At 45.0% G+C, this 20,985-nt stretch overlaps 1 protein-coding gene across 1 annotated transcript in view; it reads left to right on the forward strand.

Moving 5' to 3' along the window:
- Window positions 1-4,325: 4,325 nt before the first annotated feature.
- The window catches only part of LOC143929767 (membrane-spanning 4-domains subfamily A member 8-like), a 142,346-nt gene continuing 125,686 nt past the window's right edge, over window positions 4,326-20,985 (forward strand). Inside the window, exons 1-3 of the mRNA XM_077453743.1 lie at window positions 4,326-4,589; window positions 9,649-9,762; window positions 12,743-12,799. Coding sequence (XP_077309869.1) covers window positions 4,326-4,589; window positions 9,649-9,762; window positions 12,743-12,799 — 435 coding nt within the window. The remainder of the gene's footprint in view (window positions 4,590-9,648; window positions 9,763-12,742; window positions 12,800-20,985) is intronic.

Below are 20,985 nucleotides of genomic sequence, written 5' to 3' on the forward strand. Positions count from 1 at the left end.
CTACTGTCCTGGTGTTCCAGGGCCTTCACAAATGTAATAGGTTGTTAGGAAATTAAAGGTGTAATTTATGCTCCTAAAACCCCTTACGGTGCTCCCTGCATGTTGGACCTCTCTGTGTGGCCAGCCTGTGTAAAAGTCCCACACATGTGGTATCGCCATACTCAGGAAGAGTTGCAGAATGTATTTCGGGGTGCAATTGGAAGTATGCATATGCTGTGTATGAGAAATAACTTATTATGACAATTTTGTAAAAAACGAAAAAAAAACATTCTTCTATTTCCCAAGAATTGTGGGAAAAAATTACAACTTCAAAAAATGTACCATGCCTCTTACTAAATACCTTGGACTGTCTACTTTTCAAAAAGGGGTCATTTGGGGGTATTTGTACTTTCCTGACATTTCAGAGCCTCAAGAAATGAGATAGGCCGTCAGTACATTAGGTGTGATCAGATGTGTTCAATTTTCAATGATTTGTACCATAGCTTGTAGACTCTATAACTTTCAAAGAGACTAAATAATATCCACTAATTTGGGTTATTTTTACCAAAGAGATGTAGCCGTATAAATTTTGGCCCAAATGTATGAACAAAAATGATTATTTGCAAAATTTTATCATAGAAACTAAAAAAAAAGTGTTTTGTTTTTCAAACTTTTTGCTCTTTTTTCACTAATGTCGCAAAAAATAAAAAACCCAGTGGTAATTACCACCAAAAGAAAGCTCTATTTGTATGAAAAAAATGATAAAAAATTTGTTTGGGTACAGTGTTGCATGACTGAGTAACTGGCATTCAAAGTGTGAGAGCGCTGAAAGCTAAAAATAGGTCTGGTAAGTAGGGATGAGCTTCGAGTTCGAGTCGAACTCATGTTCGACTCGAACATTGCCTGTTCGCATGTTCAGCGAACAGTGAACAATTTGGGCTGTTCGCAGCAAATTCGAAAAGCCGGAACACCCTATACAAGTCTATGGGAGAAATCTAAAGATTTGCTGGTGTCAGTGCTCTGTATCTCGGTGCTGGCGTCAGTGCTCTTTATCTCGGTGCTGGCATCAGTGCTCTTTATCTCGGTGCTGGCGTCAGTGCTCTTTATCTCGGTGCTGGTTTCAGTGCTCTCTATCTCTGTGCTGGTGTCAGTGCTCTTTATGACGGTGCTGGTGTCAGTGCTCTCTATCTCGATGCTGGTGTCAGTGCTCAGTCTCTATCTGAGTGCTGGTGTCAGTGAGGGAGATAGCAGCGGAGAAGCCAATCAGCAGGCAGTGCCAGCACCATGGCTGAGGATCAGCACTGGACTGGCACCTCCGGACCACTGCAGTGGAGCCCTGCATAGGTGGGGGGTAAGAGCCCGGCAGAGGGAGGGGTCAGGGGCTCAAGCACAGGTTGACACACTGGGACACTGGCACAGGACTGTGCTGCCCTGACTGTGGCACTGATCATCTCCTGCACTCCTTTCATAGCCTGGCCTGACCTTGCCTCTCCTCCATGGCCTTCATGCGCTCCTGAATTGACAAAATTTCACAGATAAAAAAAAAAAATGCTTGTCGTTGTTGATCCCAGATTCATTTAATACTTCTGGTATGTCAGTGTCCATGTTGTGGGACTATGCGTGCACAGCTAGTAAGTATTTTGTGACTAAAAATATGACCGGTTTTTAAGGTTCGCCTGCCATTAAAGTGAATGGGGTCATTTGGGCACGTTCACGGATCGCGAAGTTCGTCCATCGGAAGTTCGTCCATCACTATTTGCTAGTACCCTGAGCCTGGGTGGGAGAGGATGAGGAGGATGAAGAGGGCTTGGTCATCCACTCTACCAAGTCTTCTTCATGATGCGGCTCAACACGTCCAGCTGCCGAAAATAAGGAAAAGCGTATCCCATGGCCACGTGCTGATGACGATGCACTGGTGTCCATGACCTGCACTGTTGTCTCTAGACACAGAGCCTGCTTGCCCTCTTTTATTGGCTCATGACTGTCTGCCTCTCCTTGTTGGCCTTCCAGACATAGTAATGGCCTGCAGGGAAATAGCAAAACCAGCAATTGGGTAGTGTATATTGTGCTGGAGGCACACAGCACCCACTGTAAAGACTGCAGATGGCTGTATTAGAGAACACCAGCAATAAAGGGTAGATACAGGTGTATACTGTGCTGAAGGCACACAACACCCACTACAGTAACTCCTGCAGATTCCTGTATTAGATAACACCAGCAATAAAGAGTAGGTGTTGTGTGCCTCCAACACAGGACAGTATATACCTGTATCTACCAACTCCTGCAGATGCCTTTATTATAGAACAGCAGCAATAAAGGGTAGCTACAGGTGTATATTAGGCTGGAGGCACACAACACCCACAAACTCCTGCAGATGCCTGTATTAAAGGACACCAGCAATAAAGGGTAGATACAGGTGTATACTGTGCTGTGCTAGAGGCATACATCACCCACTCACTCCTGCAGATGAGTGTATTACAGAACACCAGCAATAAAGGGTAGATACAGGTGTATACTGTGCTGGAGGCACACAACACCCACTTTAACTCCTGCAGATGCCTGAGAAAAGAACACACTGTCCCTGCCTATCTAGCTCTTTCCCTGCATGCCGGAACACACTACACAAAGCCGCCGTGCTGGCGGCCTTATATAGTGTGGGGTGTGTACTAAACCCTCTGAGCTATAATTGGCCACAGGCATCCTGCCTGTGGCCAATTATGGCTCTCCTCGCTGACCATGCTGTGATTGGCCAAGCATGTGGGGTCACAGTGCATGCTTGGCCAATCATGAGCCAGCAATGCACTGCGATGGCGCAGTGCATTGTGGGCCGTGAGCGCCACACAAATTTGGCACGAACGGCCCATAACGTTCGGTATTCGTTGGACTCGAACACCAAGCTCATCCCTACTCAACTGGGTACAGAGGAGCCAAAAACCAAATTTACCTTATTCTACTAACAAGGAGGGCTTGCACATCATTACATAAGTGCTGTTCAAGGCAGAATAATGATCTATCATCATTGCCACCAGAGGAGAAGGAAAAGGCTCAAGGGGGATATTTAGTAACCACTTGTGAACCACACACCGTACATTTACTGTGGCTGGGCAGCCGCTCTGTGCCAGATTACATGCCTAGTAGGTGATCTAACACTTCCAGGTCTGGGGCACGCACGTGAGCTGCCAGCGACCCGCTACCATTGTGATCTCACACAGTGGGAGCCCAGCGGCCAGTACTACAGACTTTATTTCTGCCAGCACCAGGAAATTACACAGGCAGAATGACAATCTGCCTATGTAAACAAGGCAGATCGTCGTTCTGTCAGTGGGGAAAGCTTTGATGCTGTGTTTCTGCAAAGCAGGAATACAGATCTTTGCCTTCCTCTAGTCAAATCACCTTCCCCACAGTGAGTAAGCACTAGCTAGGCACCCAGCCAGTGTCATTAGTACAGTGACATTGCATATTTTCTTTAGTACTGATCACTGTATAAGTGTAACTGGTCCCCAAAAAGTGGCATTTAGGTGTCCAATTTGTCACCCGCAATGTCGCAGTCCCGCTATAAGTCGCTGATCGCCACCACCACTATTAAAAAAAAATCCCATAGTTTAGTTTTCACAAAAGTTATAGCATTTACAATTGATATACACTTATTGGGATTTTTTTTAATTAAAAATGTGTAGCAGGATACATATTGACCTAAACTGATGAAGAAATTAGAAATTATAGCAGAAAGTGAAAATATTGTTTTTTGTTTTTTTTTCAAAATTGATGGTCTTTTTTTGTTTATTGCGCAAAAAATTAAAACCACAGGAGGTGATCAAATACCACCAAAAGAAAGCTCTATTTGTATGAAAAAAGGGACACACGTTTTATTGGGGTACAGTGTGCAATTGTCATTTAAAGTAATGCAGTGCCGTATCACAAAACATAGCCTGGTCATATAGGGGGTAAAATCCTTCTGAGCTCAGTTGGTTAAACTGGAGCACACAGAATATGATGGAGCTGTGCATAGTAACCAATCAACTTCCAGGTTTTATTGTCAAAGCTTAATTGAACAAGCTGAAGTTATAAACTGATTGGTTACTATGCACAGCTGCACCAGATTCTGTCTGCACCAGTTTTAGTAAATCTCCCACAAAATGTCACCATATTGGCCAGAAGACAAATAGAAAAAGGTGTACCCTTTAATAAAATACAATTTAATCTATGAGTGCTATGTTCAGATCTTCATATGTTTGTTACGATTACAGTTCTACAGCATAATAAAATATTTCCTAAGAATTTTTTGGCTTTTTTTCTCAAAGTGTGTTAATTTATGTGTTTGTTTCTTCCTTCAGTGACTTTTCATAATGTCCTCCCCGGTAAACCAGGAAACTGGCAACAACTATGGCACACAACAAGACAATATGCAGACTGGTGCAGTGCCGCTAAATAGCCAAAATAATTACCCAGCTGCTCTAAAGACCCAATCACCACCAATGGGACACGTTGTCCAAGTAGGTCCACCGATGGTCAGTGTTTCCAATTTCCAACCAGTGTGGACTGTAGTGCCCCAGGCATACTTACTGAATTTTTATGAGGCCTTTCTGAAGGGGAAACCAAAATCTCTTGGGGTAAGTAGGTACCTGACATTCTTTAAACATGCTAAATGGTTGGGAATGGAGGATCTCAGCTTCAAGGAAAGGTGTCCTGAACTATCCCTGGCATATTTAAAGTATAGTATTATGCTCCCAAAATAATATATTGCAGCTTATCAGTTCTTAGATGTGGTGGCTGCATTGGCTTTATATAAACTAAATGCAGCCACCACATGGGACCAGCATGAAGACAACTTTGCAGATAATATGCAAAATAAAGTTCATTTATTGAATACACACTTCAGGTATTTAAAAACAACTGTCAGATGGGAATGAGATAATAAAAATAAAAACTCATTGCCATTGTTGATGTATTAGGAAAGAATATATGCATGATACCACCATTGGTTCCGGATGATGAGGGGTTAATATCGACAGGTCAGTTCCAAGTCTCAGTCCTGGAATTGATAGCCCAGTGTACAAGGGGAGTTACCAGGATGAAAGGCATGGGTCACGATGTTGCGTCCAGTGGCTTGTCTCGGGTGTCTGACCCACTGTGCCGCAGGAGGTATATCGTCGTACACACCGATGGGGGTTTAACTCGACCAATTTTCAGAATGGGCATACACACGGTGGGAATATACGAGGAAAAGCTCCCGCTCAAATAATTATCTATTTATATACTGGTGCGCTGCAATCCAATAAGCCCCCTCTATGAAGTGAGAAAAAGTGTTAAATTGTAGATTGCGCCCCCTGTCTTCCTTTTTGTGAAAAAAAAATATATGTATCCAAACTTTACCACTGTGCAATACCACCTACTTATTGTTTCAACAAGTGCCATCTGCTCCTGCACATACAAATGTATGCATATGCAAACACAAATAACAAAAATCTAAAACAAAAAACACAAAAGCAAATACCCCAAAAAAATGTATATACCAAAACCACCCCCCTATTCCCAATCCATATACACTCTCAGTGTGTGTGTATGGGAATGGGATACTATCCCCAGTACCAATACTAGTATCAGTCCTTTTTCAATCAATAGTCCTTCAGTATTCACGTGTGCAGCTCTTCACCACAGAACACCCTTTGTGCCACCACCACCTTACGAAATGGCCACTCACCAAACTTAGATGGAAATTCGCCTTTGGTTCATATAATGGATAACCACTCCTTATACTCGCTCGTTCTCCAGTCAGCAATCCACCGGTTTATACATACTCATAAAAAAATATATGGAACCAACATAGTGTAAAACGTTCCAACTTTTAATGCAAAAAACGTAAAAACAAATTGCACTCACATATTCCTGTGTCATCTAGCCGACACTAAGCTTATCCAGCCATGTATGAACAGTGCGTTTTGGGCAAAACAATGTTGTTCCACAGGTAACCTTCCTCTCGTGGAACAACATTGTTTTGACAATGACTCTTTAGAGTCACATATTTCCATTTGCTGTTGACTGACTCACCACAGCTGCTGGAAATCTGTTGCAGCTACTAGTAATAATTTCTAATGTTAAAGATTAGTTCGAACCTTTGTGCCCTTCATTTTACACCAGCCGATGTGTCCACCTCTAAAATTGGAAGAGAGGTATAATAGTCAAACTTAGCCTTCTGAGAAAAGATGTGTATGCTTTAACCCTTAACCCTCCCATGCAGTGCACAGTCATAAAAATATCTGTGTAAGCAGGAAGTCTCAGAGACGAGTTGGTTGACACCAAACATGCTCACTTAATGATAAAATACAGGAATGTTACAAATATTTGAATGTGTTTATGGTATGGTTGGTATGGTATAGTTCTTATAGGCATAGATAATCTATGCTTGGACTTGGACATATAGAAGCATACTGGCTCAAACCAGAACTAAAGGGGACCGAAGTTCCTCTTTAAATAAAAAATAATAGGCTGAAGACACAATTATAGGATTGCTGTGAGTATTACCCTTTACCAGCTCTTCACATTTTACTTTGACTTGTAGCCAAAGCTATTTTGGCTGTACTTCTACGGATCACAGGAGTCCAGTTCGTTCTGCACTCCCATGACCCATTTTCAGCTGACAGTGAATGAATGAATGAATGAAATACTTATATAGCGCACAATGCGAACTGAATCGCCTCTAGGCGCTGTGGCGAGCTTTGATCATCTGCTAAAAGAGGAAGGTCTTGAGTTTTTTCCTAAAAGCCAGGTGATTTTCTTCCAGGCGGATGTTGATTGGTAGAGCATTCCATAGCCGAGGCCCTTGGACAGCGAATCTCCGATCCCCCTTGGATTTATACCGGGCTTTGGGCACGAGGAGGAGGTTTTTGTTGGCTGATCGAAGACTGCGGTTTGGTGTGTAATGATTTATTTTCTCCATTAGGTATTGCGGAGCTTCTCTATGCACGCATTTGTGGGTGAGGCAAAGGGTCTTGAACGTGATCCGATTTTTCACGGTTAGCCAATGTAAGCTCCTCAGTGAAGGAGAAATGGATTCCCAGGGTTTTTTTCCTGTTATCAGCCTTGCCGCCGTGTTTTGGATCAGTTGTAATCGCGCAAGTTGATATTGTGGTAATCCTATGTAAAGCGAGTTTGCGTAGTCCAGTCGTGAATTAATGATTGTTCCAACTACCACTGCTTTGTCATTCTTTGGGATAAAAGGGATGAGTCTGCGAAGCATGCGCAGCAGATGGTGAGATCGACTGACTACTGCTCCTATTTGCGCATCCATTGACATTTGTGCGTCTAAAATAACCCCAAGACTCTTGGCTTTGGTCTTTGGGGAGATAGTCTAAAGCTGGTCTACAGTCAGGATTCACCCAGCTGCCTGGACTGACAGGGTCCACTGTAGAGCGGAATCCTCCTAGGAACTAAGTTACAGACCCTGCCACCCAGTACGGTTCTCAGTGCCAGACCAGCTCTAACTACGGAACCTCTGTCACTGCCCACCATCGCTCCATCTCCCAAGCTTGCTGGCCCTCCTTCCTGACAACCCATGAGGCTAGGAAGTGAGAGGTCTCTGTATTCCATAACCTCAAGGGTTAACTTAAGATTGTACACTTTGTTCCCCAGTTTTTCTTTCCAAGTAACTGAGACTAGACAATTTCTTAACCAGTAACTTCTTTTACTGCACCATAGTTAGATGTACAGTTGGAAGACATTACATTTTGTTCACTATTCAAACATCACTGAACATTCTCCCTCTCATTTATCAGTTAAAATGTACCAGACTGTTTGTTGGGCTGTGTAGCGTAGTACTGCCCATACCTTTTTAGAATAGGTTAATTCCATTTCCATAGTAGTCCAATCAGATCCAATCCTGGAGAAACTCCTCCACTACACAGACTCACCTATTGACACAGGTTGTCTTCCCTGTTCCCCTTCCATACATGGACAGGTCTGATCTCCTCCTGCTATTATCACTTCAGAAGCAGGAAGTGAGTAATGTATAACACAGATCAGGGGTGTCAGGACAGGAGCAAAGTTTCCCACAAGCTTGTAATTTGTGGGTGGTGACATATATTAGTGTGTGCTGTGTATTATTTTTTCTTACAGTATATATGTGTACCTTGATTTGGGAGCTTGAAAGTCTCGCAATCAATGGCCAGCAAACTGGCTAATTTCCAATGGCATCTAGCAGACAGCAATACTTTTGTCTCCCTCATCCCTGTACCCCTATAAGCGACACAACCCTCCTGAATAGGGATGAGCTCAGGCGTGTTTGCATGGTGCACGTGCTGAGCCAGCCAGGAAGTCGGCACAGCGCTGCGCTAATTACAGGCAGTGAGACTATCTCTGCAGCCGCACATCGAGGCAGTGTCTCACTGCCTGTGATTAGTGCAGCGCTGTGCCGACTTCCTGGCGGGCTCAGCACGTGGACCATGCGAACACGTCTGAGCTCATCCCTACTCCTGAACCTTATTCACATCCTTCACTTATTGAAAGGTTTCAGCTATGTCTTCCTTTTTCCTTCTGTACAGGTTCTGTTCAGTTCCTGCATTCTCTCCAGTTGGACTAATATATCCAACACTATCAAGGCCTTGCTTCTAACATAGCAGACAATCCTCCTTCATAAGGGCTGATGTGCGATGAAGGTGCAGTATAGATGGACCTTAGTTTGGTCCTGGACTAATGCCACTCTGATAGCTTTAAAGAGAATGATCAGTAGAAGACAAACGCTGGAGTGCATAATGAGTGTATAATGGTATTAGATAAAGGCAACATGTTTCATAGCAAAGGTCTCCCCTTTCTACTTTTTCTGTACTCTAGCCCTATGAAGAGGGGGGAATTTTTCCCTGAAACACGTTGGCTTTATCTGATAGCTTTATTCATTAAAGATCTCAATTTGACCTGTGATGCCGCGTACACACGATCGGAATTCCAGCCAGAAAAAGACAGATGAGAGCTTTTCATCGGAAAATGTGACCATGTGTATGCTCCATCGGAATTTAGCTGTCCGAATTTCCGCCAACCAAAAATTTATAGCATGTTCTCAATTTTCCCGACGGAAAAACGTTCTATTGGTAATTCCGATCGTGTGTATGCAAGTCTGACATGCCAAAAATCACGCATGCTCAGATTCAATACGAGACAGAAGCTATTGGCTACTGGCTATTGAACTTCCTTTTTCTAGTCACGTCATATGTGTTGTACGTCACCACGTTATAAATGATCGGAATTTGATGTGACCATGTGTAGGCAAGACAGCTAGAGCCGAATTCCGTCGGAATTCTCTCGGGAAAACCATCAGAGCTTTTTCCGACAAGACTTCCGATCGTGTGTACGCGGAATAAGTGTCATGAAACTTTTGCACTGGGTGCTCCTCAATACAGACTCAGAGTTTGCATTCTCTACTGACACATTTTATCCCTCAAACCTTTTTCAGCATTTTTTCTTTCCTTCTATTAATTTATTTTTATAAATTAAATCTCCAGGAATGGTCCCAAGATTGTAAATGAAGTCTAAGCTCTATGTCTGCATAATGGAATTTAAAGTCTCCTTCTTTTGAAAATATCTTATCATATTAAAGATTTTAGGATGTTTTAATGATTGGGTTTACATCTAATTTATTAGAACACAAATATGCATTAACCTTTTATTTCTCTCCTTTAGAGTTTGGTAATCATTGTGGCCATCTTAGAGTTTGCTGTTGGCATTATATCTTGCTTCATTGGAATTGGTATAATCACATTTTACAGTTTTACTTCATTCTGGTGTCCTGTGTTTGTAAGTATCGTTTAATTTGCTGTCATTTATTTGCTGTAACTGAGCAGCAAATAGGGTTGCCACCTTTTCTTCTAATCAAACCCGAACACTTTTGTGGTGCACAGTAATTTTTAGTATAAACTATACATATATTTTGCTACTAAATAACATTTCTAATAATATGAAGTTAATAACAAGAGCCCCCCTTTACATCAGAGTCCACAGAGTTCCCCTTTTATATCTGAACTTGCAGAGTTCCCTTTCACTGTAAGGGGAGACTCTGCAGACTCTGATGTAAGGGAGACCTCTGGGGCTTCTAACATAAAGGATGAACTGGGATTTAAGGGCGAACACTTAGAACTCTGATGTACAAAGAGGACTCTAATGTAAGGGGAAACACTACAGCCACTGGTGTAAAGGGGAAGTCTGATGTAAGGGTGCTCTGAGAACCCTGATTTGCCTTACGGTACTTACTCAGAGGCAAGAGAGAGAGAAGGGGGGGAGACTTCAGTCACAGACAGGGATGGGTGGATTGTGAGCCCACTCACCCCTTGGCAGTCAGCACCAGATGGATCTGAGGCTACTGGACTTCAAATTTCCGGCTCCCACTTTCCTTTTCTGAGGCACAGCGCTGGGGATTGGAGTGTGGGCAGACACAGAGGGGTAGGGGTGGGGGGGGGGGAGACGTGCAGATCGAGCCCTCTCTCCTCTCCCATCTGTATGTGTTTGGGGGGGAGGGGTGGTTTGTTAGTGCTGGCTTTAGGGGCTGTGAAAGAGTGTATGAGACACTCTCAGCTGAGACAACCACTGCCAGCAATCCTGCTGGAAAGCCATAGTCCAGTCTAAATAATGTGTCCGGGTTTCAGACAGTCTGAAACCTGGACGAATGATTCCAAACCCGAACTGTCCGGGTGAATCCTGGACAGGTGGCAACCCTAGCAGCAAATATATATTTCCATCTATTAAATCTTCTGCCCTGGTTGTTTTAACTCTGGATAGTAAAACATTTTTTTCTGACAGTAAATACTTTATACAGCCCACTTCATGTTTCTTGTCTGGTCATTAGCCTAGGCTTATGACATCATACACAGTTCTCTCTCTCACTCTTGTGAGAGTTTGCCAGGAAGGGAGTGGGGGAGTCATAAGAGGGCCAATGAGAGCTGCAGATCTGGAGGTGTGTGTGTGTGTGTGTGTGTAAATCCAGGAAGTGAACAGGCAGCAGCTTCAACTGCCCACAGTTAAACTGGATGTAGCCAGGCTTAGTGGAGGGAGATTTCTGAAGCATAGTTGGCAAGTCACAGTAAATATAAAATAATATGCAAAGTGGTTGGAGGGAAGCTTCTAAATGGCAAAGATGTTTTTATTACAACTTATGTGAGCAGACTGCTTCTGTCTGTTACTGTTAAAGTGGTTCTGCACCTAAAAAAAAATATTAAAAGCCAGCAGCTACTAATATTGCAGGTGCTGACTTTTAATAAAATCACACTTACCTGTCCCAGGGTCCAGCGATGTCGGCGGCAGATGACGAGCGATCGCTCGTCTCGCTGCTGCCCCCGCCGCCATCCTCTGTCAGGGAATCGGGAAGTGAAGCATCGCGGCTTCACTGCCCTTCCCCACTGCGCATGCGCGAGTCACACTGCGCGTCTCTTATGGTCCCCCGCTGTGTCCTGGGAACTGTGTGTTTCCCAGAACACAACGGGGGAAGGAGGGGGGCGGGGCGTCTGCGGGGGTCTGCGGCGGTTTGCCCGGAAGTGGGTGCAGATACCTGGATTATCCAGGTAACTGCACCCCCCTCCCCCCTGAAAGGTGCCGATTGTGGCACCGGAGGGGGGGAGGGATCAGATTAGCGGAACTTCCCCTTTAAGGTGAAGAACCGCTTTAAAGAAGAACTGCAATCAGTGACCTGAGGGTTAGGGATGCCAGCTGAGTACCAAATATAAACAAAACTCAGGCTAGTTACAGCCTAGCTATATCTAGAACAAAGAAAAGATGTGTTTTGTGAGAAGGAACAGTATAGCACAAAGATTGTGTAGCATGTTGAACTTTTGAGTCAGCCTACTTGAATTGAATATAAAATCAGATAGAAAACAAATACAGCCATCAAATCTGAGAACTCATTATATTTGGTCAAGCTTCTCTTTCTTTTATTTTCTTCTGATGATCCTGCCAGTAGCACACTCTTCCGATGAGAATGCTTAATTTATGGGGCAGCAGCATTGTCACCCTAGGAGAGAAAGTAAAGTGTGGGCTACAGGACAACCCCATCTCACCCCATCTCCATAACACGGGTTATGTGCTCTGTAGTACACAGAGAGAGCTGGGAATAATGTAACTGATAACAGTCAACAAGGTCAGAGAACATAGCTATATATACAGTATGTAAAAAAGTGAGCAAGTGGCGGGACTTTGCATGAAGCACACCGAAGCAAATAAAATAATTAAGTAAAAAACAGCTTCTAATTGATTACCATAAAACATTTAATTCATTGCATTATGCTATATATCAAAAGTTTTTACAATTCATTACAACCAAATAATACACATTCATTGACACTCCAACAAGGAATTTTTACATATTATGCAGATACATGAGACAATTGATGCATGATTATACACATAGTAAAATGGTACCTGTACAGGTTATTGACGCACTAAAGCGTACCTTAAAACAGGTAAAAGAAAAGAAAAAAGGTTAAAAAGAAACAGCCATAAGAAATGCATGAATTTATATACATATCGGTAGTTGTTAGCTCTACAATTTATTTTTACGTTTATTTTTTTTAAATGTATTCCATGTGAATGGGCACATATAACTAATATCAATAATAAATATCCCAATTGTAATGCAAAAGTGAATATACACTTTAAGGGACTCATCCAGTGAAAATCAGGTTTTATGTATTCCCATTACAATATAAGCCATCATGTGACCCTCTGTGTATCGGCAATTAATTTTGATGCCCAATATGTATTTTCTTCATTACATGTAATTATATTACAGTATATCATTGCGGGATCGCTGACAGTCGCAGCACAGTCTAAACCCAACATATGTCTGGTAAGTTTTTTTTGTAACATCTCCCTACTACTAATGAAAAATGGTACCTTTGTACATTGAATTTGTTCTGTAGTCTACGAGAATCCAGGACATTTAACTCTTGTGCACCTTAGTTTTATCAGCATAACCTGAACAGCCTGGGGCAATTGTATCTGGAAGAATCGTTCCCAGTGTGCAATTTTTACTGATTACAAGACTAAAACAACTTCATTTTCTCTGTTAGCAAATTAAATATGAAATATTGTACATGTACAGCTGTGCTCAAAAGTTTGCATACCCTAACTCCACTACGTGGCAACCCTCACTCCCCCCGGGACAAATGACAATTTCCTTATCCATATTTGGCCCCACAAAGACATACTAGCAAACCAACCCTTTAACCCCCCTGGCGGGGTTCCAGAGTCTGGCTCGGGGTGGAAGTTTTGTACCAAAAGCGGTAACCCCGAGCCAGACTCGGGACCTCATCGCTGAATGCAGGGAGAGGTTACTTACCTTGTCCCCTGGATCCAGCGATGTCCCCCCACTGTATGAGTGGCTCATCCTCCGCTCAATTCATCACGGAGCCAATCTCCGTTCCCTGCGAGCGCTGTGATGCACGGGGACGGAGATCGGCGCCAAATTCAAAAAGTGAAACACACAGTATACATACAGTACACTGTAATCTTACAGATTACATTGCTGTACTGTATGTAATTATTTCACTTCCCCTTTGTCCCTAGTGGTCTGCCCAGTGTCCTGCATGTAGTTTTATATTATAAAAACTGTTCTTTATGCCTGGAAACTGGAGATTGTCCATAGCGACCAAAACTGTCCCTTTACATCAAAAATGATTTTAGACCAGCTAGAAAACAGCGATAATAAATTGGAATCACTCGCAGAATTGAGGGATAACGATTTGTGGGGAGATCTGTCATCAAATATTAAAAAGTAATGACAGTGGCAATTCTGCAACTGAGAACATTTCTGTGTTTTTGATTTGATTACATTATTAAATAATTTTTATTATTGTTATATTATTATTTGGTACAATTATTTATAGTTATTTATTATATTAGAATTTATGATTTCGGAGTGCGCATGCGCGGGACTTCCGGAACGAAGCACTAGCCGGGAGCTCCGCACCGCTCCGGTCTTTCGTGGCACCTCACGAGCGCTATAGCAAGCAGCCACCCCTGGGGAGACCTCCCCCGTACAGCGGAACACCTCGGGCACCTACACCTATGCCGGGTAAGGGCTCCAAGAAGGACGTTAGCCGTCAGCTGGACTTTGGCCCGAAGGCCCCACAGCCTCCCAAGATGGCGGCCGCCATCCCCACATGCGGTGAGAACGTGACGCTGACTAGCACAGCTACCTATGCTACGATCGCAGCTTTGCCTATGACCCACCAGCAGAACCCCTTACCCTCTCCAGCTTCCACAGAATCACTCCTGGGCAGACTGCAAACGGAGAATCCATTTTCCCCGCTGGCTAGCACACCTAACAGTGTTGTGGACTCTCTGCTAACCCCCCCATCCTACCTGATCATCCCCCTGACATGACCCAGCTACTGAACAGCTTCTCTGACATGCTAGCTATCGGTCTAGCCCAAAACGCTGCACAAATTACCTCTGCCATTAAAGCTGACATCCAGAGTCTGGGAGCCAGAATGGATGCCATTGAACAAACTGTTGATAATGCAGCTGCTCGCACGGACCAGAACACGGCCTGTATCCAGACCCTACAAGACCAGCTTGACACAGCCCTCTCTAAAATTGACGATTTAGAGAATAGAAGTAGACGTTATAACTTTCGCATCAGAGGCATTCCAGAATCGCAAACAGACACTCAGGCGATTGTCCGGGCTCTCATTAAGGATCTTATTCCTGACATCTCTGAAAGCAAGCTTGAGATTGACAGAGCCCACAGAGTTTTACAACCCCCCCGCCAAGATGGCCTTCCTCGGGACATTGTGGTCAAGCCACACTTTTATAGTGTTAAAGAGGAAATAATGAAAAGCTCCAGAAACAGGGGAGACATCTCCCTTAATGGCGCCAAAATTCAAATCTTTGCGGACATATCTCCTACTACTATCCAGAAACGAAGAGCCCTCAAACCCCTACTGGATATTCTCTCGCAGAAGATGATCAAATATAGATGGGCCTTCCCTTTCCGCCTGCAGTTTACCTACAAGGAGAAATCGTATAATATCACGAATTTCCAGAACGGCGAAAGTTTACTTCTACACTTGGGGCTCATCTCTCAGGAACTTTCTCCCCAACAAATGGAGACCCGTTCGAGTTCCTTCAAGAGGCCACCGCCGAACAGCCCTCTGACCCCCCTCTGGATTAAACAGCAACCGAAGAGACAGAGGGACGCCGTCCCACCAAGATGAACTCCCCCCCTCCCCGACCCCTTGGGGTCTGACCCTTTCTCTTCACCCTCGCCAGATCCTCTCTGGGCGCAGGACTGTCCACTTCAACCACTGAGTCCACCCGGGACATTTTTCCAGTAACCCCCTTGTTCCCTGTTTTATGCCCCCCCCCCCTTTTTTTTTTTTTTTTTTTGCTTTCTCAGGGACATGCAAGCACGGCCAAGAGCCGTGTTTTCTCAACGTGTCACGTTCTGAAACCTGGGGGCCTCCCCCTAGGGACTCTTTTGTTTTCAAACATTTTTTGCTGTATTGGTTAACAATTTTCTGAAGTTAATGTTATGTTGTTATTTAAAAGGTGCGGATCGCCGCTCGACCGGAGCGGGTATACCTGCCACTCCACCTGTTGTAGCCCTGGGGATTTTTTTTCCCATGGTGGCACCAGGAATGCAACCTTCTACTGGGTTGCCCTTTTACCGATCCCTACAATCCAAAGGGATTCGGAGCAGGCTCCACCCTGCCTTCCCCCTCCATGGGGAACCCGGGTCTCTTTTCTTCCTGGACCTTCCCCCCTTCTCTTCACTCTTTTCTTTCTTTTTCTGTTTTCCCCTTCTTCTCTCCACTCATTTGTTCTCTCCCCCACAGATGCCTTCAAGGAGAGCTGGACGTTTCGAACTTCCCCGGTTTCTGGGAACAGAACTTGCCCTCAACCTTGAGACCAGGACCCGCTCGGGACAGGTAACCAAAGCCAGCACATGCTCGCACCTTACACCTCATGTCTATGGCTGACGACACATCCCATACACAATCCCTTAAAGTAGCATCCCACAATAGTGATGGACGAACTTCCGACGGGACGTTTCGCGAAAGCGAAATGCGAACGGACCCAAACGTTCGCGAAACCGAACGTTCGCCGCGGGCCCCATTGACTTCAATGGGAGGCGAACTTTGCAAACCTTCATGTCGAATTTGCGGCCACGTGGTAATTATTAGGGGGTAAAACGTAGTCCCACCATCTGGACAATGACATAATACATGTATGAGGTGAATTTGGGATCGATAACTACAAGCATTTTTATTTTATTTGGGAAATTGTTCTAACAATTCAGGACTATGGAGCTAATGAAGGCAATGGAGGAGAGGGAAGGTCAGGGACCAGGGTAGGCAAAGAAGAGGGTGCAGGAGATGATCACCAGCAGCGTGACATACCGGAATGACACATGCACCGTGATAGAGGCATCTGACAGCAGCACCGTAATACAGAGCACTGACAGCAGCACCGTGACATACAGCGCTGACAGCAGCACCGTGACATACAGCGCTGACAGCAGCACCGTGACATACAGCGCTGACAGCAGCACCGTGACATACAGCGCTGACAGCAGCACCGTGACATACAGCGCTGACAGCAGCACCGTGACATACAGCGCTGACAGCAGCACCGTGACATACAGCACTGACAGCAGCACCGTAAGCAGCCCCAGGAGGAAGTCAGCACAGCACAGGGATGGTGTGATCCCCTCATAATAAGAACCCCCAGGAGGAAGTCAGCACAGCACAGGGATAGTGTGATCCCTTCATAATAAGAACCCCCAGGAGGAAGTCAGCACAGCACAGGGATATCATAAGCAGCCCCAGTAGAAATATGACACCGCTCAACCTCTTCAAAGAGGAGGGTAGGGGCATATAGTACGGTGTGCTTTTTTGGGTCAAGGAAGTGAGCAGACTGTACGTCAGTCCCTATACCGCTGAAGGACTGCTGCAGTATAGGGCAGCGGTCAGCAGTGGTGCACGTCAACCCTATCTATTGTGGACCTATAGCGGTCCTTACAGAACAGCAGACTGTACCGCACTCAAGCCTATGTACCGTAGCACCCTATACCAAGTTACCAGTCCTTATAAGAACTTTTGTGGACCAAGCAGGTTGTGTATTAGTGTTTAGCAGACTGTACGTCAGTCCCTATACCGCTGAAGGACTGCTGCAGTATAGGGCAGCGGTCAGCAGTGGTGCACGTCAACCCTATCTATTGTGGACCGATAGCGGTCCTTACAGAACAGCAGACTGTACCGCACTCAAGCCTATGTACCGTAGCACCCTATACCAAGTTACCAGTCCTTATAAGAACTTTTGTGGACCAAGCAGGTTGTGTATTAGTGTTTAGCAGACTGTACGTCAGTCCCTATACCGCTGAAGGACTGCTGCAGTATAGGGCAGCGGTCAGCAGTGGTGCACGTCAACCCTATCTATTGTGGACCGATAGCGGTCCTTACAGAACAGCAGACTGTACCGCACTCAAGCCTATGTACCGTAGCACCCTATACCAAGTTACCAGTCCTTATAAGAACTTTTGTGGACCAAGCAGGTTGTGTATTAGTGTTTAGCAGACTGTACGTCAGTCCCTATACCGCTGAAGGACTGCTGCAGTATAGGGCAGCGGTCAGCAGTGGTGCACGTCAACCCTATCTATTGTGGACCGATAGCGGTCCTTACAGAACAGCAGACTGTACCGCACTCAAGCCTATGTACCGTAGCACCCTATACCAAGTTACCAGTCCTTATAAGAACTTTTGTGGACCAAGCAGGTTGTGTATTAGTGTTTAGCAGACTGTACGTCAGTCCCTATACCGCTGAAGGACTGCTGCAGTATAGGGCAGCGGTCAGCAGTGGTGCACGTCAACCCTATCTATTGTGGACCGATAGCGGTCCTTACAGAACAGCAGACTGTACCGCACTCAAGCCTATGTACCGTAGCACCCTATACCAAGTTACCAGTCCTTATAAGAACTTTTGTGGAACAAGCAGGTTGTGTGTTAGTGATTAGCAGACTGTACGTCAGTCCCTATACCGCTGAAGGACTGCTGCAGTATAGGGCAGCGGTCAGCAGTGGTGCACGTCAACCCTATCTATTGTGGACCGATAGCGGTCCTTACAGAACAGCAGACTGTACCGCACTTAAGCCTATGTACCGTAGCACCCTATACCAAGTTACCAGTCCTTATAAGAACTTTTGTGGAACAAGTGAGTTGTGAATGTTTAGCAGACTGCAGCAGAAGGGCAGCAGTCAAGTATAATATCCTTTCTATATTTGGAAGAAAGAATATTATACATGTACAAGCCTATTACTGTACCACTGATACCAGTCCTGAAAAGAACCTTTGTGGAACTAATAATAACAGCAAGTCTTTAAAATTACCCTCACTGCCTGACAACACTGCTTCCTTCCTGTCCCTATACAAATTGGCAAAAAAAGAGAACGATTAGTGGTTACTGGAACAGCTCTTTTGTGGACCTTGATAGTAACAGCTAATGATGATGATGATGATGATGATGATGAAAGACTAATCTGGCTGTCCCTGTAGCATACACCGTCCTTTCCCTTTCTCTAAACTAACAAAAGACACTCAGGCTGCTGCAAGAATCAGCAGCACAGCAAACCTATCAACACCTAACACCTATACCAGTCCTGAAAAGAACTTTTGTGTACCAAATAGCTAGTGGTTTATCTCTCCCTACTCCACACAGGAACCTGTCCCTATCGTAACAGAAGAAAGAATGTAAAATGGCCACCGGATCGGGTGTATTTATAGGTTAGGGGGAATGTCCAAGTGTCCATGTGCTGTCATGTCTCAATTGGCTGTCCTGTATCACATGATAAACGTGTCACCAAAGGTTAAAGTTCTTGTATACATTAAACACGTAAGTCCGCCGCGGCGAACGACGGAAAAAGGCGTTCGAACGTGCGGACCGCGAATGTCGGAAATTCGCCGCGAAACGACCGCCGGGCGAAACGTTCGTCCATCACTATCCCACAACACCCAAGGTCTAAACTCCCCCATCAAAAGGCGCAAGGCCCTACATAGCTACCATTCTAAGAACTTTGACATTGTTCTTCTACAGGAAACACACTTCCCGAAAAGTTTTAACCCTTCCTTCCTCCACCGTAATTATCCCACCTTTTACCTTGCCAACGCTGACGATAAAAAAAGAGGGGTCGCTATCCTCATTTCTAAACGCACTTCCTTTACCCTATCTCATACGATTAGGGACACAGAAGGACGTTACATTCTTGTCAAGGGACATGTCAATGGGTCTCTCTTCTCCCTCATTTCTTATTACGCCCCTAACAAAGGCCAAACTAGGTTCTTTTCTTCAATGTTGACCTCCCTCTCCCCCCACCTGGAGGGTAAGGTGATTATGGGTGGCGACTCTAATGTCGCCTTCGATCACGTGCTAGACAAGTCCTCCTCGAAAAAGTCTCTCCTGAAGAGGCCTCCCAAGCAGAGTCTTCGCATTGCAAGGCTCTTTCACGCTTTGGGTATGATAGACTCCTGGAGGGAGCTGAATCCCTCAGCCCAAGACTATACGCACTTTTCTGCACCCCATAGTACCTACGCCCGCATAGACCACATTTTCATTCACTCAACTGACATTCCTCTAACCTCCCATGCCGCTATAACTGATGTCCCTTGGTCTGATCACGCTTTAGTCTCCTTGAAGATTTCAGGGTGCCTGAATCGATCAACCCCTCCGCAATGGCGGCTAAAAGAGTCCTTGCTTTCTCACCCAGCACATCGCACTAGCCTCGAAATTGACCTTAAGGAATATTTCCGTATTAATGACACTGAGGACACTTCCCCCGGTGTTCTGTGGGGGGCACATAAGGCAGTTATGAGGGGTAAGCTCATCCAACTCTCCTCCCGCCTTAAACGGGAAAAACAAGCAGACATCGTCAACTTGGAGAAAAACTTCCAGATCCTATGTAAAGCGCACAAAAAACACCCCTCTGCTTCCTCCCTTGCTCGCCTCGATGCTGCCAAGATCGCTCTTAACACCGCCCTCACATCCAGTGCCGAGAACCATACCCGATGGGTGAGTGGTAGATTTTATCTTAACTCAGATAAATTTGGACCACTCCTCGCAGCGAAACTCTCCCCCAAATTTAGAGCTCAGGCCCTCCCAAAAATCAAATCACCATCTGGTGCTCTTACACAAAACCCCAAACATATCCTGAAGGCCTTCCACGAATTCTATGCTAAGCTTTACTCCGGCCCGAACCATATTAGCTCTCAGTCCACCGAAAACTACCTTGACAGCGTCCCGCTCCCTAAGATATCGGACTCTCATCGTTCGATCATGGAGGCCCCCATCTCGGAAACAGAAGTTAGAGCAGTCATTAAAGACCTTAGGAAGGGGTCTGCCCCAGGCCCGGACGGATTTTCAACACATTATTATAAGACCTTTTCTGACATATTATCTCCTTATCTGGCCCGATTTTTCAACTCCTTGTCCCAAACTTCACCCCTAGATCACACAGCAAATTTGGCATATATCTCGGTTATCCCTAAACCGGGGAAAGACCAGAGTCTAGTTAGTAACTATAGGCCCATCTTCTTAATCAACAACGACTTGAAAATAATGACCAAAATTCTCTCCAACCGACTGGGATCTTTCATTAGCAACTATATCCATAAGGACCAAGTGGGATTTATTCCCGGAAGGCAGGGAACGGACCAGATAAGGAGAGCGGTGGATATTATTTCCCTTCTCAACTCAGGGTGGGACGGAGGGCCTCCTCAGGAGGGCTTCCTCCTTTCTATAGACTTGCAGAAAGCGTTTGATACTATCACCTGGCCTTACTTATTTGGCGTTCTACGAAAATGGGGTTTTGGTCCCCACTTCATTCACCTCCTAGGGGCTCTTTACTCTCACCCTCGGGCACAAGTTAGACTCCAGGGCCACCTCTCAGACCCCTTCCTAATCAGTAAAGGAACCAGACAGGGATGCCCTCTCTCCCCCCTTCTCTTCGCCATTGGTATTGAAACGTTAGCTATATCCATC

This window comes from Lithobates pipiens, unplaced genomic scaffold (genome assembly GCF_037356315.1).
Source record: "Lithobates pipiens isolate NorthernLeopardFrog02 unplaced genomic scaffold, aLitPip1_a1.2 Scaffold_25, whole genome shotgun sequence".
Lineage (NCBI taxonomy): Eukaryota > Metazoa > Chordata > Amphibia > Anura > Ranidae > Lithobates > Lithobates pipiens.